A 23,838-nucleotide genomic window follows, 5' to 3' on the forward strand; every position below is an offset into this window, starting at 1 on the left:
TGAAATTGAAGCCTTGTTACAATATTAAGAAAAAAGAAAAGAAAAAACAGAGCCTGTAGAGTTTTACAGATCCAGCAGAACAAACAGCGGTGTGATGAATGGCAGGGTCAACATTCACAGCTTCTGGCGAGCAGAGTACGTGAGCAGAAACATAAAAGTGGTGAATTGAGCTCCCTGAGCATCTGAGGGTATCAGAGGGGAACAAAAGTTCTGACTGGCACTGTTGGGGAAACCATGTCGTGAAGTAATTCAAATAAAATCCATAGAAATAAACGCTGGGTAAATCAGACTGTCCTTGGTGTTAAGTTATCTCTGTATTGGCACTCATCAAAAAATAACCACACGCCTTTGAACACACCAAATTGAATTCCAGTTTCTTTGTGCTTCCACTTCAAAAAGAAATAAAGGAAAAAAAACCCTCTGTGATTGCAACATCATGGTAGCTTGCCGTGAAGAGGTCACATACTTTTGAATCCGTCACTCCCTTTACTGGCAGATGAATGTTAACTTGCTGTGGGTGATGATTCACTCGATTCATAACAGAGTGACATCAAGTCAGTGTGATTTCACTGGTGTGATGAAACGTGCCTGTGTGCATTTAACTCTACGAATCGTAACTGTTTGCAGTGTTCATTCAGTTTTCAGTGTGTGGCTGATTCCTGCGGATAGTTGCTATGGAGATTAAAACAAACAGACAAATGCATGAGCATATTTTTTTATCTTCCTGTCTGTTCCTGAGTGGTTCAAGGAAATATGTTCTCATGAAAAACTAGCATTTAGTACTAGGATTTTATTTTTTTAGGATTTTCAAGGATTTTTAAGAATAGTATTTCACCAAAAGAAAACAAAGACGGGCGGCTTTAATAGCAGAAAAATAAATAATTAATTGCACAAAAAATAAATTTACTGAATTTAAACATGTACAACATGATTTAAATGTGATAAACATATTTATATATATATATATATATATACTATATATATACACCATGTATTAGTTTTGCAAGGAGAAGAGAAAACGGGGAAAAGAATTATACTACATCAGTTTACAGCATTTTAATCACTATGTGTACATGATCTAATTAAAGTCTTCATTTTTAGTTTGTGTAGGTTTACTGTTTAAGCATATTTTAAAAAAAGGTCAGAACAAAAACATTAGAGCTTGTAATAAAGGTGTTACAATAGGGAAAAATAATTTCCATCTTTAATACGTAGTATAGAAAAGAATAGATGAATGATAGCTTTGGGATTAGCACAAAAACAAGGCATCGGTTTTTCGTTTCATCACGAGCGTGTAACAACTCAGCAGTGCCATTTGTACACAGAATGGAAATTCTCACATTGCTTGTTCTTATTTGAAAAGTGTCATCGTCTTATCACCACTGACTCAATCCCATTACAAAACACAGACTGTATACAGGGATATGTCATTTTTCACAGGAAGCATAATGATGATGTCAATCGGTGCCCGTCGGGGTGTTCCTTATTTACTTTTGTTTTTTGTTCTTATTCATTAACTTAAATGTACCCATATATAAACTCTAAACATATTTCAGCATATTTGAAACCACATACAAAGCATATATATAGAAGAACAGATTCACATAATAAAAAAAATAGTTTTTGGAATGGCTCAATGCACTGATGTGAACCTTGCAAACAACCACAACAGATGATTCCTAGTGTGCATAACATAACATTTAGAATTTAACCATGTTAAAAATGGTGCATAAAATAGCTTATTTTATCATCTGTTTGGCATGTAAGTGGTTAAGACATGCAACATCTGAATCCAACTTGTGGTCACGTGACCAGAGCGAGGTTTTCATAGTGAAACCTGCAGTCTGGAAAACAGATTTGAAGAGGAATTGGGATTGAAAAACATTACAAATTAAAACATGAAGCAAATCATCTGTTTTGCGCTTACCCTGTTGCCTTGGATCCCAGGTACGTTCTAATTGTTTATAACCGTTTTTTTGTTTCTTTTTTTTCTTACAAAGAAAACGGTGGTGAGCAACAAATCATGAGAAGACAAATAGTTGTCTTTTGTTAGCTATTGTGTAATATCTGCAAACAGAAATGTTCAAGTGTTCAAAGTCTGTTTTGTCTGTTCAAAAACTATAATTACTAGGCATAATCCAGTTCATAATACAAAAGGATCACCAGTATCATTTTTGCCAAATACAAAGTGAAACTGTGCAATGGTCAGAGCACTTCCTTTTTCTTCACTCCTAATCATGCAATGTTTTCTCGTGGATACAGGTTTCCCGATGAAAGTTGAATTTTAAGCAACACTAAAAGACATTTGGTTTGTCCACCAGGACTTCTTTGTGGTCTGATAACCCAGGACGAGGTTACAGTCTTGGAAGGCAATGACCTCATTATCCCATGTCATTATGAGCCTCAGCATGCCAGCTATGTGAAGTACTGGTGTCGGGGAAAGATGAGGGAATTCTGCTCAAGTTTGGCCCGTACAGATAACTCCCTCTCTGATAGCCAGTCTGAGGACAGCGTAAGTATTTTTGATGACCCGATCCAGCAGGTCTTCACTGTGGAAATGAAGAATGTAAAGGAGGAAGATTCTGGCTGGTACATGTGTGGTGTGGAGCTTGGTGGATTTTGGCAAGCGGATGCCCGTGCTTTCACTTACATTAAGGTCAAACCAGGTGAATGGAAGTTGTATTTAAATATCAATGTTTTATTTTTCATGCTTTTTTTTTTATTATAAGAAAATGTATGTTTTCTGCAGGAATGTCGGTAGTAAATGACAGGCTGAGCGAGGAGGAGGGGCAAAGTGTCACAGTTCAATGTCGCTACAGTCCAAAATACAGGTCTCTTTGCAATCCATTTAATGTTCCATTTGTACCCTTATTTACTCTTACTTAAATAAAATAGTTACTTGCGTGAATTAATTCAAACGCTAATAATTCCGATAGTTCAGACGTGGGCATGTTGCAAATTATTAACCAAGGTAAAGGGTTGAAAATGGCTTGCTCTTTTTCACGGTGCGATGCTAATGGTTGTATTTGTCAGTTGAAGACATGCAATTTTATTGTGAACCTATTTTGTTCGAAATAAAAACAACAAGCGAATTTAACTTTCTATGCAACCAAAAACATGTACCGTATTTTCCGCACTATAAGGCGCAGTGGATTATAAAGCACACCTTCAATGAATGGCCCATTTTAAAACTTTGTCCATACATAAGGCGCACCGGATTATAAGGCGCACCTTCAATGAATGGCCCATTTTAAAACTTTGTCCATATATAAGATATATACATTTGGCCCGTGGACCGGACTTTGGACACGCCTGCTGTAGTGGCTCAATATTGGTCCATATATAAGGCGCACCTGATTATAAGGCGCACTGTCGGCTTTTGAGAAAATTGGAGGTTTTTAGGTGCGCGTTATAGTGCGGAAAATACGGTATACACTTCATTCTTTCTGGTCCGTCATCAACAGAGGAAGTGAGAAGAAGTGGTGTAGGACTGGAGACCCAAGCTCCTGCCTGGTGACAGGTGCTGAGGGAACCTACGAAGACAAGTCAGTGGCCATCAAAGATGACAAAACTGGCACTTTCACCATAACCTTAAAGAAGCTGCAGATGAGTGATATGGGCTGGTACTGGTGCTCTACCGGACAACACCAGATGACAGTGCACGTGGAGGTCTTAAACCAACCATCAACTGGTAAATTGACAGCAAGTAAGAATCACATAAACTTCATGTGGATATTTGTGAGATCTCACTAGAATTTAGTTAAGCAGGCTTGGCCAGGTAAGTACTGGTTGCAGTCTTCACAATGACCCATTCAATGATGTCATGAAGCTAATATTGTAGACACGAGGAATGTGTATGTGTAGATTATTTGTCATTCAAGAAATAGTAGCGGCATATAGCAATTCAGCAAGTCTCATCTCCACACAATAAAAACATTTACAGATACCGCTTAAAGTCGTCAGTCTGAAAACTCACAGCTGTGTTCCTATTTCTCCCAGCAGCAACAGCGATGACTGTGACAACCTTAGCTCCAGCAAGCCTGGTGGTTGCAGATGCATATGCCCCCAAACCAAACACCAATGATTGCTGGATGTGTCAAACGTGAGAAAGGCAGAGAAACTATGCTTTTACAGATTTGAAAATCACTAGAAGTGCATTTGACATTTTTATGCTGGACAGTCTTGTGAATTTGTTGTGATTGTGTCTATGTTTTAGTTTCATCATGCAGTCTGTGATGACGTTTGCGTCATTCATGCTGCTCGTAGTCTTGGCTATATTAGCAAGGAAGATGTGGAAACATAGTAAGTTCACACCACATTCTTATTGAGAACAATACGCATCAAGAGAAAATTTCTTCAAAGGTCAATTTTACCTTTGACCTTGCATGGCTGCATGCGTGTTATCTGGTTTGCAATAAACATACATACATGAAGTATGATCAATATCTTGAAACTCCTACTCTGTTGATTTCCAGAACAATTTGCAAAGCTAAGACAAAATATGGAGATGAAGGCAAAAAATAAGGTAAGTCCTTATGAGCAGCACATTACATGACTTAGCGCTTTTCAAACACATAAGAGTGATTCATTCTTCATTCTTTTTTTCTATTCTCCAAAGGAGGACTATGGGAAAGTGACCAGCAAAATCCCCCCTGCAGTTTTCCTCAACATGAATTCAATGGATGCCCAAGTCTACTGAAGTAACATACCACAGTTTTTTTTGTTTTTGTGTTTCATTGTTTTCCCCCGACTGCCTGCAGCATTAAGCAAAAAATAGATTTTTACCTCCATATTTTCCTTTAAACTGCAATTCAACTCCACAACATAAAAAAAAAAATCAAGCCAGAAGAAGCGAAATAATTGCAGTAACAAATGTAACTCACAGCACTTCTAAAAGTGTTTGTCACAATGCATGTAAAGAACATCCTGCTGAAAATATGTAAAAAGAAATAAAGAAATGACTTGATGATGGGTTTTGGACTTCCTATATAATAGTGCCTTATTTAGACTTTGTGGCAACTGAGATCTCCCAAAATTCCCAATGGCCATCATGCCACTGGCCCAAGCTGTTATTGTTTGAAAAATGCCAATTGATGAATGAACCTCAATTCAAGTTCAATTGTTGTGCTGTCAATTCACCATAATGGTGGCTTTCTAATAAGATATGAGGTTTCATTATTATTGAAATCTCATCTCAAAACAATAATTTTGTTTTCAGCAGGTTAAAGGGTTAAAGATGCAGACATTTTCTTTTCTTAAAACACCTGCCGAGTACTGGTAGTTCGTTCCTCTTCGTTGCCCTAAGCAAAAGATGTGCTCTGCAAGATGAGCAACTCGGTCTCCTGAAATATACATCACTCCTAATGGAGAGAGAAAACAGTATACTGTGTTGTGATGATTGATTTTTTGAATATATAATTCATATGTATTTCATTTTACTTGAAAACTACGCTACACGTTGAATTCTTGCTAATCGCAGCCTCTTAAAAGAAGGCATAACGTGAGGAATAACAATTCCAAAAGATGAAACATCAATAATAAATAAATGAGTTAGAATCTAAATTAAATAGGTGAGTCTAGAGCCTCCCTCAAAATATCAGCAGTCTCTGTGGTCCAAATGCCCTCTGGCCAGAATGGCTGAATGCAGTATCTCCACAATTCTTTTTTTCTTCTTCTAGCTTTGGGAGCAATTAAAAAGCCGGTGCCAGAGGATTTCAGGGCCCATGAGGGTTAATATGATAAAAGCATATCAGATAGATATGATGGAATACTATGAAAGAACCTTTAAACTGATTCTGAAGCATGCGGGGTGCCAATGCAGTGATCTTAAAACGAGTATAATGTACTCCCACCCATTTGTCAGCACATGAGGTGCTGAGTGCTAGAGTAGTTGTAGGTTTAGTTCACTCTGTTTTTTATTTTTGGAAGATCAGAGAGCAGGGTATTGCAATAATCTAAAAGACAGAAGCTAAAAGTATGCACGAGAACCTCTGTGTTACCTTGAGAGACTCTGGATGAAGCTGTTTCAAAGTGTGGGACAAAATGGATCAAGTATTGAATTCATAATATCATTCAAGTCACATCATTCAAAAATCACAGATGACAAACGGAATCAGCAAAAAACATGAAACAAAAATCTGAATCTTTCCCTTGCTTCCTAATTGCACTAAATGATCAAGCTTTGGGATTCAGATTCATAATACTTTAGTTTGAATGATGCAACATCCCAATTAAAAGTGAAAAAACTGGAAATGTGTTTAATTTGCATCATCATCCCCCACAGCAATATATTTGGACTTCACGTATTGGATTTTTTTTTAAATTTCCTGGTTGAATTTCATAAAATGGCTGAGTAGTGATGTAAGTGAACAGATATATAATGGCCTAATTAGTACAACTTGCATACTGATAGACATAAAGTTAAAACCAACATCGCTCCACAGCAAGCCGCTTGGAGCTGCTGCTCTGCATGATTTCATGTAACTGTTCTAATTAGTGCTTTTCATGCATAATTTTCTGGCTGTTAAATCAATTATGGAGCTCTCTAATCAACAATAGCCACCTTCAGGTACTCTGAGCCTCAGACGTTGTAGCTGCAGACCCTATACGTATATATATGTACACACCTCAAATGTGACGGTGACAAAACAGAGTAATATTATCTTCTGAATGGAAGAGCTGCATGGAAAAAAACCAAGGTATAAATCTGTTTTGATTACTGCAGGATTATTTCATTTTTCCTTCCCATCGAGCCACAATGAAAGAGACAGGACCAAGGCCAGTCTGTTTATCTGGATCATATAAATCCATTCCATCCATGACAACCAGGGCTTTGGTGGACATAAATTGACATCAAATTACAGGGAGAAAGTATATCCTGCACGCTAGTATTCGAGGATATACTTTCAGAGCTCACTTGTTTACCGTATACTGTAGTCAAGTCTGAGCAATGGTGTTGCTGGGCTTCTAGTATTTATTTATTTGTATATTTTTTTTCAGTTTCTTTGTAGTCAGTGTCACTGCCAGTGCCTGCTGATGTGTTGTCAAACTTATACAATCCCTGCAAGCAGTGCCCTTTGAAAAAAGACAGCGGAATTGAAATGTCAGTCAATATCTTTCTGCGGTCCAACCATCAGGGATTTGCCACAAAGTGAGATTTCACTTGGACTCTTCAATCTTATTAACTGTGCAAACAACATTTTGCTTAATAGATTCAAAACACAAGTCTGGGTATTTAAGTATAAGGCATATTAAATAATTCTACACACTATTCCTTATTTTCAAGTCACTTTAAAGAGGCACGATTATTATAGTTCATAAGGAGAGTTGGTGCTTATATTGTATTATATTAAATATATATATAAGACAGTACAAGAGCAATCCCAGAAATAGTGAGGCAGGAGAAAAGACAAAGACAGCAACCCACTATATTCTTTAAAAGTTATTTTAATATTTAGAAATTGCAGAGCACTGTGACCTGTTCACACTACAATAAATTGGTTGTTACAAACGAATGCCAATGTAGTTATTTCCATCACTTTCAATTATACACGATGAAAATGTGTTCTTACAACTTGAATAAAAAAAGACATTAATTGGTAAAATGACATTTACAACAAGGACCACAAAAAACTAAGTTTTAATTTCTGCTATTATATTTACACAAAACATACTGACTACACAATGTTTGAGCAATGCAGTTGTTTCAGTTTCCCAGTCCATTCTGAGAGTATAGTTAAATACCAACTATGTCATATATGTATCTCCATGTTGATCTTTTTAAAGGGTCAATTCAGATATCGAATGTCGGAATTTGTAATAGTTTGACCCATTCATTGTCACATAACTAAATAAAATATGCGATGCGGGTGGCGCAGTAGAGCAGTGGTTAATACAGTTCAGAGGTGCGGGATTGGATTCCGGCTCCGGACTTCCCGTGTGGAGCTTGCATGTTTTCCTTGTGCCTGCGAGTCTCTTTTGGGTATTCCGGTTTCCTCCCACATTTCATAGACATGCGTGATAGGTTAATTGGGGATTCTTAATTGTCCTTAGGTGTGATTGGGAATGCTTGCGTGTCAGTGTGTGCCCTGGGATTGGTTGCCAACCAATTCAGGGTGTACCGCCTGAAGTCAAATGGGGTAGGCTCCAGAATAAACGGTTCAGTATATATCAGATATGTAATGTTCTCTTTTTTGCTTTTCCCTAAAAATCTGCATGATTTGATGCTTTCCATCACTCTACACATCATTCCAAATTGGTCTCATTTAGTGGCTTTGATAACATATTGTGTTTGTCCACTTAACAGTGGATTTCATAAGCAAGCTGTGATCCAAAAAGAAGACTCTGACTGAGGAAGACCTCCTCTTGATGCGTGCTTAATGGCCCCTCGCCGCCATCGCCTGGATTCCTCCTAACCTCCATTCCTCCTGATCTGGACAGGGTCTGAATCACTTGATGATCCAGCAGAGCTTCTTTCATGCTCTTTTGTTGGACATACTCTCCCATCATAGGACACCTCACCGAGGCGGACCCAACTGGCTTTGCACGGTTCAGCACGTACATCTCATGGCCATGGTCATCACTGTACTCCTCCAGCTGTGCAAAAGTGGTTGGTCCATCAGAGTAATCATTTACATAGATAATGCTCTCTTCTTTGCTGGTACAGTAGGATTCCACTTCTTCTTTATGGTATTGCTGATGACGGGTATAGATCATAACCAAGAGAAGAATAGCAGTAAGTGCGAGTAAGGAGATGCCAACAGCGATGGCGGTCTGTGTGGCCGGGCCAAGAGCACTAAAGTCCATGCTGTCTTGCTCATAAAGTGGCTCCTGGCTAACATCCACAACCTTTGGTTGGTAGAAGGAATTTGATGAGGATGAAACCGATGCGTGTGTGTTCAATTGAGGCCAGAATTGGGACGGATATGAAGATGAAGACATATTGACCGCTAAGTGAAATGTAACCCTTGCCACACCACCAGGATTCCATGCCTCGCACTCATAGCGACCAGCATGTGCTACGGTCACATTGCTGAGGAAGAGCATGCCGCTGCCCATATCTGGGTCGAAGCTGTCCCTCTCACCGCCCTCCTCGGTCCCACGTACAAGCCCTTTGAGTCCTCCAGTCTTCATCCCCCCGCTGCTGGGCAGCGCCGTCACCACTCCTCCAACGCCAGGTCGGAATAGTTCACCATTGGGCCCCAGCTCTTGAACCAAGCCTCGCGGGGACAACTGGGCCTTGCCGTTGGAAGATTTCTTCCAAGTTACCTGAGGCTGGGGATATCCTGAAGCTTGACATGAGACTCTGAGGCTCTCCCCGAGTCTTACAGTTAGATGACTCGGTTCAAGTTGTACGACAGGGGGAATGCATACCAGGCTGTTTGGAGCTACCTCCCCCAGGCTGAGGTGGGAAAGGCGAGGTGGCTCAGAGCACATTAATCGACGCTGCTCGGCTGTGCTTAACAGCCGCTGTCCGTCCTCACTGATCCATGTCCTTAGCCAACCGAGAGCACAATCACAGCGCCATGGGTTTTCTGCAGGATGAGAATGAAAACGGACAAGATGTGACTGAATGAGATTTCATCGTAACCCCTTACGCCATCTAACTGAAATGTACGTCTGTTTATTCAGTTCTTCAATGATCATATGAAGCCACCTTTGAACCTGATAATCATTTATTTTACCAAGGAGTTACTTTTACAATTCTATATGGACCACAGAAAGAGACAATAAAAACATTTTAGAAAAGCCAGAAATTACTCACCTTCGTATTACACCAAAGTATGAAAATGCTGCCAAGTTTTTATAACAGTAACAGTTTGAGGCTGAAACAGATTAATTGTTTTTCCAATGGGAAAATACATAGTTTCTAAGAGGTGATAAGAAGGGATAAACAAAGCTTCCACTCGAGAGACTATGCAAATTACAGATGCCTTTAGGATACATGTTGACAGGGGCAAGTTTAGACTGTCAAGGAGAACATTGTTTTATTTTAGTATTACGTCATGTTATTATGAAGAAATGCTTTGTGCTTTGGATTAAACTGCAGCAATGGCGGCACCCGTAATAAACTCATTGCAGGGTGGCCATTGTATCCAAGTTGGCAATTGTTTTTTGGCATATCTAAATCCTCCCAGTTGCCTCTGACTATTCCTCCTTTCATGGATTATGTAAATCTGATTTTGATTATACAGAATCTCACGAGTGTGAAGCGCAACAAAAACAATATGAAGCAGTAATGTTAATTTTGCAGCTGCTTTCCAAAATTATTTGTGATTGGTAATTTCATGACTAATAATGCGCTCATTCGTCAAACCTGTGACTCGGAGCACTTGCAGGCTGACAAGTGGCTGGAGTGTTGAGGCTCCCAAGGTATGGAGGTGATTTTGGCTGAGATCCAGTAGAGCCAGAGACGACAGCCCAGACAGAGCTTTGTCTGCCAGTAGCTCTATGCTGTTTTTCTGCAAGTGGAGTTCCTGGAGGCGCTACGAGGACAGTGCAGAAAACGACAAATGTGAATAGAAGAAACAAAAACAACAACCGTCAACAAATCTTCTCAGGCAACGAAAAATGTAACATCATGTCCTCACAAACTCACCAGCAAACCCCGGAAAGTGTTGTCCTGGACTCGAGTGATCTGGTTGTCTGCAAGGTAGAGGATCCGAACATGCTCCAGACCTTGGAACATCTCTGGGGTGATGAGATGGATGAGGTTTCCATTGAGAGCGAGCTCGAGTAACTGACCCTGACTGAGAAATGCTCCCGGCTCCAGAGCTGAAATGCTGTTATTTTGGAGGTACAGGTAATGGAGCCTGCCCAGTCGGGTCAGATCCTGAAGACGAATATGCACAATAGCATTGTCCTGGAGGAACAATGTCTGTGGGGTAGATAGGGGAAATTAAATTAATTACAATTAATAAATAGAGGGAAAGACCCAGACGCATTATTAAATTGTCAAAGAAATATAAGTTACTCTGCACCACTTTTGACTTACCGTAATTTTTGGACTATAAGCCGCACCGGACTATAAGACGCCCCAGCTAAAACTCGTGATTCCGGGTTCAAAATTTGCGAAAAAAGTCGCGGCTTATAGTCCGAAATTTACAGTATTTTCAATAATTTTGTTTATATATGCAAACTTTATTCTATACAAATCTAAGAAATATGTGAAAAGTCCTTTCTGGTTTGATGTGATAGTCAACAAACTGCATTCAATCTTGAAATGTTATTAATTATTTTAAATTGCTAATTACTAATAGCTAATTTTCAACACCAAAATCATTATAAGGTGTCAGCTATTTTGCCCAAACATGGACACGTGTTTGTATTAGCAAGGGTTTGTGCATGGCCAGAACATTGATTTTTTACCAGCGTTTGTTCAAGATCGCAAATGGTCTCGAAAACGCTCACCAGACATTCATCAACAGTTTTGACAGTCATCAACAGATTATGTTGTCGCAAAGGAATTTTGAACATGCTCAGAAATTGCAACCATTTTCAACCCTGACAAAATACTAACATTCGCTACGTGCGCAAACACTCTCGGCTCAGTGCGATTCGGGTGACTACAACAACAGAGACTTTGACACAAAGGTTAATGGAAGGAATTATTTCAGACATGGTTTTAGCAATATTAATGAGCTGCCTTAATGCTGGGGGCCTGAACCCATTAATGTGAACACGGGCTGATATTAAACATCTTGTTGACAGATGAGCAGAGGGTCACTTTCTCTGCTGATTGCCTCTCTCTCAGGCTTATGTCGAAGATGGTCACGGCAAAATGATCGACCACAATCGTTTAACTCAAATACATTAAAATGAATCACAGAGATATCAACAGATGGGAAATCACTGGTATGTTAATAGAGGTTCACTGTAGACTGAACTTGTCCGACTGACCTCAGTGAAAGAGGGGATGCCCTGTGGGATTTCTTTGATTCCAAAAGAGCCACATTCCACCGTCAGGCTGTAGCAGCGGCAACCGGAGGGACATCCTAGAGAAGGTTGTGAAACTGAAGCCAGGATCATCAGGATGTGTGTGGACAGCCGCAAGACGACCATGGTTGATGAACAACTGAGGATTTAACATTGAGAAAGGAGGAGCATAAACTGGCTTGATATTTCTTCTGTAAAAACTTTATTTAAATGCAGCGAGACAAACATGAACACATCTGCATAAATATTGCCTGCACATTGATGACATGCGAATCGAGTGCACACTCTAATGAAAACCGGTGAAAGAGTCTAAACGAATGTACCCTTGTACATCTTAAATACAGTTTGCTAACCATTGGATTCACCACTTTAAATTCAGTGCAATTCACCAGGCAGTATAATGAACAATTTTGACGCTTTTGTATATCATCTTAATAGATTGTCTATTTATGCATGTACTGTTGAGGTCGGGGTCCCTGATTTTCCAGTGGTTAGGATGCGTGACCTGGGTTCAATTCCCGGTCAGGGAACCATATGCACCCATAGGGGGGCACATGTCAGTGTCTCCCCTGTGCCGGTCCCAAGTCCGGGTGAATGCAGAGGGTTCCGGCGTAAAAACTGTGCCAAACACTTCTCACGCGAATCATCTGGACATCAACGGGTGTTTCGCTGTGGCGACTCCCTTCAGGGAAAAGCCGAAAGGAGCCACCACTGTTGTGGTAGGGGGATGTGCATAAATTGGCCAAAGAGGACTAATAAAAAAATTGATTGGGAGAGCTGCTCCACATGTCTAAGAAAAGGCCAGAAGCTATGATAGTGACCTTATTAAAGGTGAGATGAAAAACTTTGCAAAGACCTCTCTTTGTCTCTTTAGGGCATGCAATTTTTTATGGTAGCATTAAGACATATTAATTTTTCACTATGTTATACAGTGGTCACTTCACAGGGGCTATTTTCTCTACAGATGTGTGTGTGTGTGTGTGTGTGTGTGTGTGTGTGTGTGTGTGTGTGTGTGTGTGTGTGTGTGTGTGTGTGTGTGTGTGTGTGTGTGTGTGTGAGTGTATCTATATAGATATATATATATGTATATATATATATATATATATAGAGAGAGAGAGAGAGAGAGAGAGAGAGAGAGAGAGAGAAAGAAAGAGATATATACAATATATATATATATATATATATATGTATATATCTCTTATATACACAATATATATATATATATATATATATATATATATATATGTATATATAGGGGGCTCGGCCTCACAGTTAGGAGGGTGCTGGTTCGATTCCACCTCCGGCCTTCCCTGTGTGGAGTTAGCATGTTCTCCCCGGGCCCGCGTGGGTTTTCTCCGGGCACTCCGGTTTCCTCCCACATCCCAAAAACATGCTTGGTAGGCCGATTGAAGACTCCAAATTGTCCCTAGGTGTGAGTGCGAGTGCAAATGGTTGTTTGTCTCTGTGTGCCCTGCGATTGGCTGGCAACTGGTTCAGGGTGTCCCCCGCCTACTACCCGATGACGGCTGGGATAGGCTCCAGCACACCCGCGACCCCCGTAGGGACTAAGCGGTTCAGAAAATGGATGGATGGATATAGATATATATATTTCTTTATATATATATATGTCAAGGACAATCACCGTGCCTCTTGCATGCTCCGTTTATAGAAAATGACAAGAGCTGCTTTGATTGGCAGCGAATCAAGTCGGCTGTGCTCACGCCCACAACAGCACAAAATGCCCTTTTTCGAGTGTGCCCACACTGTGCCCACTTGCACAGGTCCACAAAAATACCACAACTTAGTTTAGTTTGTGCCTACAAAGACCTTGCCTCACACTGTCCACAAAAGTAGAGCCTCAAGACTCATCATATTCATACTCATTAAAATGACATTAAGCATGTCTTATTTGTAGTTGGGTAATAATCCAGAGCAGCAATGCAATATTGTAGCCCATATTTCAGTCTGACTACACAGCACTATTAAGAGAATAAGCAATGAACTGTATGCTAATATGTCATGTTATATTTAGAGACCATTTATGAGGATAGCCTGGATTGAGTACTCCATTGTGGTCTAATATCAATAGTTCAGTCGTCAGAGACACTAAAGAACAAAAGCAGCCAAGAGCTCTTGCCGTATGAAAAGAACGTATCGTAATTGTTCGATAGACAAAGGACAAAAATAGAATTTTAAATATGGCCTTGGACTGCCATTTAATTTTTTCAATGTTTTGCTCTGAGAGAGAAAGAGCGCTTTTAATTGCTTTGATTCACAATGAAAATGTCACAGGGCGATCAGAGAGCAAAGAAACTTTCGCCCCAGGCTGAAAAGGATGTATTTTGCCCGATAGGTGTTATTAGGAGCAAAACATCAGACAGAGCGGTAAATACAGCTACCACGTAGTCAGGAGAAACACATTTGAATCTCCATTGAAACATCTTTCACTTTGTGGAGTATGCACGTTTTCGAAACTAAATTGTGAGTGCACACCGCCTCTCACCAGTCAGCTGGGACAGCCTTCAGTTATCCGTGCCCCTAATGAGGACATGTGGAATAGAAATTGTATGAATGCATGGCTAGACATCAATGCCAACGACATCCTGCCAGGCAGAGCTTTTGGATTTAATTCCGCTAGTTTTTTCACTCTTTATGTTCTCAGAAAAGAAATAGATAACAAAAGTCAAAAAAGAATGTTCAGTGACTTGCCTTTCTAAATCAGCAGTCCTTGACTCCAGTTTTTTTTTTTGCTCATCTGTTCTACATTTATTGTTTTGACTTTTTTTTTGTTATGCTGACGTTGGGATTTCACTGGTGAGAGGTCAATTTGTTCATTTCAATTCCAGTAATCCTCTGCGGTACAGGCGTAATCTGCACAATCAGATGCTTGTTAGCTAAGCCGCTCTCAGCACTGTTGATGTTTTCACAGAGAGGTCTCTGTTGTTTGCTTTGAAAAATGAGGTCAACTGTATCTCCCAGCCGACAGTGTGAAAATTTAAAAGGAGGATTTGAGCTTAATGCTGTGTACTTAGATCTGCATGTTAAAAAGCAACCACTAGAGCCAGTCTCAAATGCTGAAGAAAAAAAATCAAATCCAAACAGCAACCCAACAAAGGACATCCATTTATTTTATGTACATGCATCCCAATGAGCAAAACAACATTTTGTATTGGACTACTGAAAAGCTTTGAACTCCTTTTTGTCATCACATCTTTTTACGATAATTCTTCTGTCGTGGCATTTTTAATCAGTATCACAAATAAACCCCAAAAGAGACTAATTAAACACACTTGCATTATGGAATTTCAACTTCAGATTCAAATGTTCTTTAAATTTGACACGTTAACCTGTCAAATGATTGTACTCCTGGTTTTCAAATGCACAATTATGCATTCAATAATGACATGCAGTGAACATGCAGGAAATTGAAGCAAAAAATGTGAGAAGTAGGAAAGATGTTTACGTTTCAAAGTGCAGCTGACAGCCACAGCGCTTGGGACAGAAGCTAAGTTCACGTATTGCTGCTGGTCAGCCTCATCTGTTGTTATGGTAACTCAGACGATAAGGGGAGAGTGTACCTTGCTGAATCAAACAACCAAGCGCATTCTCCGTGAGCTTAGGCAAAAAGCTGCATAGAAATACGAGCTGTCATTCCACAAAATTACTCACAGGAACCTCAAGTCTCTGATGACCGGGTGACAAATTACAAATTCTGAAAGTCTCCATCATTTCTCCATTCCTCTTTCTTTTCTCATCGCTTGTCCTTGTGGCCTGACTGACAGGTCCTAAATCATTTGTCTCACTGCGTCCTTTTGTCCACAAACACACGAAGGTCAAGGTAAGCTGGGACGACACTCTGGCCCAAACCAATAATAAAAAAACTCCCACTTTGAGTGATAGTCTCCACCATAAAGACAATAAAAACATCAACCATGTGAATGCCCATCAACATGCAGCACACATCCAAGGTAGCCTGTTACAGTTTGACTGACAGATCAGATAACACCTACACCCACACACAAACACCCACACACGCTGTTTATGCACTTGCACGCCACCAACAGCCAACATTATTCTCCAACACAAATCAGATCTGGAAGCAATGGATAAAGACACAGACACACACATTGGTAGGTCAATGGTCAAGAAAGCCCTGCTCAGTTAACAGCCCACCATTGATTTCTTTTCTCTTCACACTCCTACTCTGACAAGCTCGTTGCAGACATTGATTTGAAATTGCCCTTGTATATCACTATATGTGATAGTGAGAGATAAATGAGTGTATATTTAAATACAAAACATCTCCGGTGCTAATGCTTAATCTGTGTAAAATCCCATTGACATGCTAATGAGAAATATCATCAATGTCAAGGAGTGGTATTCAAAAAACAAATATTCATACTCACACACACAAACACACACGCATGGACGCACACTGTCATGACAACCCGTCAACCAGTGACAGTGATGTTTTTTTTTCGGGGGGCGGGGAGAAACAGTTTACAACTTTAACTGGCTGACAAGAATGATAGTATGCAGCAATTTATAGTTATTGACACTCACAGTTGCAGTCAGGACAGGAAGAAAACAGCGAATTGAATGGGTACACAGGAGCAGACAATCTCAGTTACATGATGTAGTCCAAGACAAAAATATGAAAAACTATTTATTTGCCTGTACATTTACACGATGTACACAAACAAATAAAATAGTGCAAGTCTAGTAGTAGTATGGTAAAGTAAAAGCGCATCCTTGTTGTGTCCCCTGAGGAAAAACAAATGTCCTTGTGATTAGGTGTTTGCATGGACAAAAGCTTTTTTTCCCCTGAGTCTGACTGGCAGATGAAATGACCTTCACTGTCCTTACAGAAGGGATCATCAGCAAAGTAAGTTTAGAAAAGTTAGTAACCTTCATAAATCCCCACAGTTCAGATGAATGTAGTAAAATTTATGTAAAATCTTATATTTTATGCCTTACAAAAAAAACTTGCACTATTGTTGGTATTGTTGTTTTGAGACTAGCTTAACGAGGGAAGCATTTTCCATCATTTAAGTTGTTCTATTTCCCACGCATAGCAGGGTGCTTTATTTGCACCAAACAAATACCAAAAACAATTTCTTCTACATCTGAAAGGTAATTCCACAAAATCTGTTATTTTGTACAACCCCAGTGAGGCGGCACTGTTGCTTGAAAAATGATTATCCCAAGATGGCGGACACCTTAACATATGATCTGGCCAATCATTGGTGTATATGTCTATGTTTTCACCGTAGGTTTTTAAGGAGATAAATGGTAAAATGTCAGTTATTCCACTCGGCAGCCACGTTTTTCACAAAACCAAATCCTAACACTAAGTGTTTGCCTCTTTTCAGAATTGATTTTTTTCACAAAGACTGACATTAGATTTAAGTAATACATATCCCCTGTTTGAAATGTAACCATCATGACCTCCTGCTCTTTCTGACACCAATATTTCTGTTTAAATATCAATGTCCTAAACGTTCTCCCACATACAAACACTGTTTCCAGTGTAAATGTTAAAGATGATTGACACAATCAATTAAAGCAATTGATTTTCATTTGTCGCTTTGTAGAATTTGGAGGATATTTACATATTCTTCTCATTTTTATCTTTGGATTTGCACACGGCTGTGTCTGTCCCATTGTGTGCCCGTTCTTTTCTGAGCAGCAGCATTTCTCACTGTAATTGATGGATAGCATCTGACAGATTGGAAGATAGATGAAGGGAAGTTACATCATCCCCCTTTGAGAAGTACAAATATCCCTTTCATTTTCTATTTTGTTTAAGGCATTCACACCTAACAATTAGCATTTAACTGATTCTCTTCAAGATCTAGCATTATTATGCAGTTTCATCTGGCTGAATCTAAACTGTAAATATGCTTTATTTTATGGGCTCTCTATTCACAGCACAGTCGTTACTCAAACAGGAGGAATCTGAAGTGTGTGCAAATTGTGTCCGAAAATGAAATTGAAAACTATACTCTAATAACAATTTTATTGCACGCTGCAGCATTTCAATTAATAGCGAGTGCATAGTACTGTGCACGCTTGATGACTAATTGTACTTTCATGGTAACATGACAGCAGCTGCCAGACATATGTTAAATAATATTGTCAACCAGCCTGGTGAATAGTTGCTCTGTCTGCCCGAAATGGTGAAAAATATTAGTCTTCCTCATGTCGTTCTTATTGGAGAGGAGCTTTTCATTCCTAAGTCTTCAGGGATTCGGTTTGCCATACACAACATCTGACATTTATTTCAGTCATCATTGTCTGGCAGATCCCCATGAAAAATCTAAACATCTGCAGGCATAAGGATTCAACTTGTCTGCTATACAAATCTGTTCATGAGACACCACCACCAATCCCTCCACCCCTTTGCCATCTCTGAGTTACAACAAACAGAGTCCTATCCCAGGGACTGCTGTTTTGCCCCATGTCCATGTTTCGAATAGCAATTAAGCAGAGTCATATGCATACCCTCTGTGACAGTGGCCAAGTGTGAGCTGCACTTAATGCTGAGAATGAGAAAATATGACCTTCGAGGCAGAGCATTTGCTTTCCCATGTGGGTTCTGAATTGCAATTTGGTTCCTTCTGCATTTAGCTTGTCATAGCTTTTTAATCCTGTCACATACACTGCATTGTGCACAACACTAAGTTTCTGTACTATTACTGCCTCATTTAGATTAAATTGCTCAATAATTTTTGTGGGGAAATTTTGTAAGACATTGTTGTCTTTAATGCAAGCCACCAGGCACAAATGGATTTGTGCTAAATGAATGAACAAAGTTGATGTATTAGTTTGCTTGTATTGTTTTTCTCATTTTCTTGAGAGTAACATAATTGTAATAAACTTGCAATTAGATCACATCAAAAGGCTTTTTCTGTACATCAACAAAAATGTTCAATATACTATATATATTAGGCATAAAGGTAACAGTTTGGAACTCTTTAGGGTTTGAAAAGGTTGGTGTTTTTGCAAACTGAACTAATTTAATACCAAAGGTAGAAGAGTCAAAGTGGCATGTACTCCTAAAGGTATTCTTGTCCAACTAGTTACTATAATCAATAACTCATCATTATTTTTTTCATTCGTTTTTGTCACTTTTCTACTACTCCTTGTGATAGTTGTCACATATACAATAATGATAATAATAATAATAATAATAGTAATAATAATAATAAAAGAAGAAGAAACACGCATAGGCTACATACACATTATGAATATAAAGGCGCAAAAAATATGCACTTTATAGTAAATCCTCAACGATCATATTACGTGTCCACCGCAAGTTTTTTTTTTTTAATCGCACTGTCGCACTTGACTATGCATCCTGCTACCATACAATTGCAACCTACCAATTCTCCGCGTGCAGGGGTCCTCGCTCTGGACACTTAAACGGCGAAAAGGGCATCAGACATTCTAAAGGAAGAAAGAAATCCGTGCATAAAGCACTGTTATGATGGCCGAGTTGGCGAATGTATTCCACACAGTGCGAATTCGTCCATAGGAATTGGACGCAGGGAGTAAGAAGCGCCAATGCCGGACGTCAGTGCTGGTGATGGTCGATTGACTCTTTTTACCTCCCCTCCTCCTTTCCCCCCTCTCTTATCTCGCCCACTGTGATATTATCTTCCAGCGATAACGAACCTAACTAATGCTTTTGTGTTGACTTAAATGTTCTACCTCTCAGTGAGAAAAAAAAGAGAGAGTGAAAGAGAGAGACGAGCGTTATTACTATTATTTTCTCATTCATTTTAAAGCATAGATTTATGATCCACTCAGCCTGGAGCGTTACTCCCCGGTTGAATTTAAAACAGTCGATAATCGACGCAAGGAGCTGAGGAAGCGTGCAGACATCCTGCAGTTGGCGCTGTTTTTATTTCTTTCAATTATCGTTGCATTTGATAAGTGAAATGCATTGTATTATTTGGAGAAAGATTTTGTATCCCCCAAATTTCGGGCAAATCTAATGTGCCGCTTGCAGCATTAAATGCAACATTGGATACACTATTACATGCAAACATGTTTTCTTTTTTACTGCAGTCTTTTGAAGAAAAAAATAAATAAATCAGTTTTAGATATTTTCAACTCGGGCACAAACTAATATATATATATATATATATATATATATATATATATATATATATATATATATAAACTGTCAGCGTGACTGACACCATTATGTTTTGGGTACGCTGGAAATGAAATGGAAATGAAAGCTGAAGAACAATTTATCTCAACCAGTGCAGTCTCAGTGTAATTTACAGCCAACCATATTGCTCAATCATAATGCTTTAAGCTGTTGGCTGACTATGGGCAAAAATAACATTTTATCGCATATTTCAACACCCGTGGTACTGATTACCCGGGATATGCAAAATTTAACTGCTTGGCTAAATTGATGGGACTGCAGTCCAGAACTCTGTTCCTCACAAACACAACCTTTGAGCGCAGCAAGATGCAGCTAAACCCTCTATCATGGTCCTAATATAGTAATTTAAATGGATTTTTCTGTGAATGTTGCATTTCAAAGAAATACATTTTCCTCTAGTCAAATTCATAAGACAGTAGAGTGCCCTTCAATCATTTTTCCATTTGTTCACATGGCCATCAATGCTCCATTGAGAGACGGTTCCTACTGCACAGTAATTTTGAGCTGTATAATCATTATGCGGTAGTTTTAACCATATCCAGCCCGTCCATTTGATCAAAATAACAATTTTAGAAAGAACATGCTAATTACGCATCAGTTTAAATAATCCTATAGTTAATGTGTTTCAAGGCATTGAATCAATCAGAGCTAGATTGTTCTGGTAAACAAAACAGTTCAGTTGGGATAGATTCAACGCCCTGACAATGAAATTACTTTTGATGAATGAGAACATTCATAAGCATTGATCAAAATATCACAGATATTATTCAGAGGCTGCTTTGGCTCATTGTAAATGGCGGCGGTCAATTAAAGAACAGTGACGGGTTCTCAATTACATTCCAACAGAATGTTCAGGCTCGAAAGGTTTTGCTAGCTTGAACCTAAAATGGATGCTCACTTATCTGTTACAGCTTCTCCAAATGGTTTGGAATTTTGCCATCAAACCATTTGCGAGGAATTAATTAACCCATTATAGTGTTAGCGCTACTGGAAAGTGGCACTGCTATGAATAACCACATTTCCATTCATTGTGGTCTTTACTGTACATACATAAATATATATATTTTTTAGCAGCTGGTTTGATGCTTTGTCTGAAAAGGTTTCCTTGCCTGAGGAGTTACATCTGGTTTCGAATTGTGTCTTGTGAAGTTAAGCATGACACGGTGTGTGAGTTCAAGCTTGATGTTAATAAGCTCCTCCTACCCCCTGGAGTTTGTTTTGACCCACATCAGTATAATTAACATCAAATGTCTATAAGACAGTCCTTTCTGTTCACTGTCTGACTTCACAGAAGCAGCATCCATTAGTATTCTTGTATTATATGCAGAGGAAGTCCTGTCAACATTTTATTTGCACATACAAATATATTGGTCCATAAACATGGACAAACAACAAGTTTGTGTTTTCCATTCGTTATAAATTGAATCGCTTTGCTGTTAGAAAGGGACAGCTAAAAAGTCTTTATTGCCTATTTTAAACCTTCAAATCTGCAGGGAAAGTGGTGCTCTCCCTCCAGTTGCTAAACTGTCGAGCTGACGAGCTGAGTGCACTTAAAGTAGTTCCATTCCTTTGTGGCCATTCTTAGAGAACAAAGGTACTCAGGTAAATGTGCGTTTAGATGGGTGTGTATGTGTGGTTGAATCTACAATACCGAAGGTTATATACAGTTGGACCTCTGAAATGGAATACAATTTTGTCATCAAATTGTTGGGGAGGAAGGAAAATGACTGTCAAGAGTACCTTGACAAAGACGTCGAGGAGAGATGGTCTTATTTCCCCCAAAATATTGCTGGCTCTTCCTGCATTGCTTCTCCTCCCTCATTGCCTCAGTCTCCTCATGTCCTCGATGGGATTTCTGGTGGGATGAACTGCCATGTAAACAGAGGAGCAAGGATCTATTAAATCATAAATACACAAATGAGATAATCTCTTAAACGAGGAGCCATATTTACTTCCGTTACTAAACACTGTACTGTTGCGCATGACTATCACTTCACGTACACGTTCCAATCAAAGACAGTTGATTTTGTAACATAAAAGATTACACAAAAATATCTGAAATAACAAAATATTCAATTGGGGCATCATATCCTGCAGGGTGAAAGGAGCCTTTTGATTAGTTCAAGTGTTGGATGTTGTTAGTTAGGTTAGATCACAGGTGTCAAACTCAAGGCCCGGGGGCCAGATACGGCCCGCCACATCATTTTATGTGGCCCGCGAAGACAAATTGTCTATCAAATTCGTGTGTCATTACTAGAATTGCAAATTGTCTTCACTTTTAATTTAATTTAATTTTTTTTAAATATTTGACCAGTTTTTACTCGTCTGATTGGAAAACGAGTTATTTTATTTATCAGTTTGTTTTGTAGCTTTTACTGTATATAATATGAGGTGCTCATTCATTTATTCGGGTTGATAGTCATAATGGCCCTCCAAAAGAAGCGATGACTACAATGCGGCCCGCGAAAAAAATGAGTTTGACACCCCTGCCTTAGATGTTTCCAGATTGCACATCCCACATCACCTTCATAAAGCCATACGACCTGGGATTACACTCCCACAATTAGTCATTCTCTGCCCTCATCCATAAGTGTCATGCTCCAGGATTCACCTTCTCATTAGCTTACACTGGTGCGCCAACAACTGATTCGTGTTTTGTTGACCCCTCATATCTGACGTTCTCTCGGTTGGCAGGTATCGTTATATATACACCGTCTCTCTGCTGTCAAATACAATCGTTTGAATGATTTACAAAACAGCAGCCAAAACAATACAATTTGATAGCTTGAATTATTTTCAGACAGACGGCGGGAGGAATAAAAACTAAACCAAACTGCCAGCAAGCTGCTATGATTTATGTGTAAATTATCTATTGTGTGAAACATTGGAGTACAATTTCCATATAAATGCAGATCGGGGAGGAGGGGGCAAAATAGCCTAGAAATTGTTTTTTATGTTTGCGCTGTGATCTGCATGGATTAAGGTGATAATAAAAAATCATATAAACAGTACATATAAATAGTACATATAGAGTGTGAAGTCCCAGTTACTTTAAAAGATCACTTTGAGCAAACCATCATAGAAATATTTCCCCATGCAAGTGGATGGATGTGTGTGTAGATGCTCACACACACAGTGACAGCTGTCAGTGATTTGTACTCACAAAAAAAAAAGGGGATTATATTTATCTGCAGAATCATATGAATCATTTCCGGGGAGGTTGCTTGGACTAACTGCACTCGGTGATTTGATGTCCAATCAAATCAATGGAAAAAGCACAACCACCAAAAATTACATCACAGAAATCAGAATAATAGCTCAGGGAACAATTGATTCTCAGAATGGTGGATCAAAATCTAGTGAACAGTCATTTGCAAAGCAAAACAAGGGAGACAGAGGCCTGTGTTATTTTTGGATTGTTGTAATTTACCCCCCATGCCACTCTAGGGATCCTTGTGCACAATAGGGTCATTATTGTTCGGAGTGTTCATTTGGAAGTTCCGGATGTGAGAAGGGCAAACGTTTTGGGGTTGCTGAAGATTGGAGCGGCATCAGCCACAGAGGAAATCCGAACAGACACCAGCGTCATCGCACCAGGAAAGACTCATCAATGCTTTTCTTTTTTGAATGGCCATTATTTTTTGGTGTACACACTAAAGGGTTCAGTAATGTAATGTGTCCCCAAATTACTTTCTTATTATTCACGTTTATTTATCTTGAAA

General features: G+C 39.2%; 2 protein-coding genes across 5 annotated transcripts; one reads left to right on the top strand and one right to left on the bottom strand.

Annotated features, from left to right (window-relative positions):
* The first annotated feature begins 1,812 nt into the window (after positions 1 to 1,812).
* LOC119137292 (CMRF35-like molecule 1) lies at positions 1,813 to 4,837 on the top strand. 3 transcript variants are annotated; one of them, XM_037276507.1, is made up of 8 exons: positions 1,813 to 1,947; positions 2,322 to 2,666; positions 2,750 to 2,831; positions 3,465 to 3,706; positions 4,000 to 4,102; positions 4,217 to 4,302; positions 4,476 to 4,525; positions 4,619 to 4,837. In XM_037276507.1, exons 1-8 carry the CDS (start codon positions 1,899 to 1,901, stop codon positions 4,697 to 4,699), a joined length of 1,038 nt encoding a protein of 345 aa, XP_037132402.1. In that variant the 5' UTR covers positions 1,813 to 1,898; the 3' UTR covers positions 4,700 to 4,837. The 3 variants fall into 3 exon arrangements, with proteins under 3 accessions (XP_037132402.1, XP_037132403.1, XP_037132404.1); XM_037276508.1 differs by having other exon boundaries at positions 3,465 to 3,691; XM_037276509.1 differs by having other exon boundaries at positions 3,465 to 3,691; positions 4,003 to 4,102.
* A 3,026-nt stretch (positions 4,838 to 7,863) lies between these two features.
* On the bottom strand, positions 7,864 to 19,593 carry lrrc24 (leucine rich repeat containing 24). 2 transcript variants are annotated; one of them, XM_037276505.1, is made up of 5 exons: positions 19,320 to 19,593; positions 11,899 to 12,073; positions 10,598 to 10,876; positions 10,316 to 10,484; positions 7,864 to 9,533 (listed from the first exon to the last, which is right to left on the bottom strand). In XM_037276505.1, exons 1-5 carry the CDS (start codon positions 19,373 to 19,375, stop codon positions 8,299 to 8,301), a joined length of 1,914 nt encoding a protein of 637 aa, XP_037132400.1. In that variant the 5' UTR covers positions 19,376 to 19,593; the 3' UTR covers positions 7,864 to 8,298. The 2 variants fall into 2 exon arrangements, with proteins under 2 accessions (XP_037132400.1, XP_037132401.1); XM_037276506.1 differs by having other exon boundaries at positions 11,899 to 12,081; positions 19,320 to 19,591.
* Between the last annotated feature and the right edge of the window lie 4,245 nt (positions 19,594 to 23,838).

Source organism: Syngnathus acus, chromosome 17, assembly GCF_901709675.1.
Source record: "Syngnathus acus chromosome 17, fSynAcu1.2, whole genome shotgun sequence".
Taxonomy (NCBI): Eukaryota; Metazoa; Chordata; class Actinopteri; order Syngnathiformes; family Syngnathidae; genus Syngnathus; species Syngnathus acus.

Excerpts from the sequence above, each read along its gene's own strand:
- LOC119137292 (XM_037276507.1), top strand. The coding sequence starts at position 1,899 with ATGAAGCAAATCATCTGTTTTGCGCTTACCCTGTTGCCTTGGATCCCA. Across the intron at positions 1,948-2,321 it reads CCTGTTGCCTTGGATCCCAG|GACTTCTTTGTGGTCTGATA; the intron begins GTACGTTCTAAT and ends TTTGTCCACCAG. Across the intron at positions 4,526-4,618 it reads AGATGAAGGCAAAAAATAAG|GAGGACTATGGGAAAGTGAC; the intron begins GTAAGTCCTTAT and ends TATTCTCCAAAG.
- lrrc24 (XM_037276505.1), bottom strand. The coding sequence starts at position 19,375 with ATGCCCTTTTCGCCGTTTAAGTGTCCAGAGCGAGGACCCCTGCACGCG. Across the intron at positions 12,074-19,319 it reads CCCCTGCACGCGGAGAATTG|TTGTTCATCAACCATGGTCG; the intron begins GTAGGTTGCAAT and ends TTAAATCCTCAG. Across the intron at positions 10,485-10,597 it reads ACACTTTCCGGGGTTTGCTG|CGCCTCCAGGAACTCCACTT; the intron begins GTGAGTTTGTGA and ends CTGTCCTCGTAG.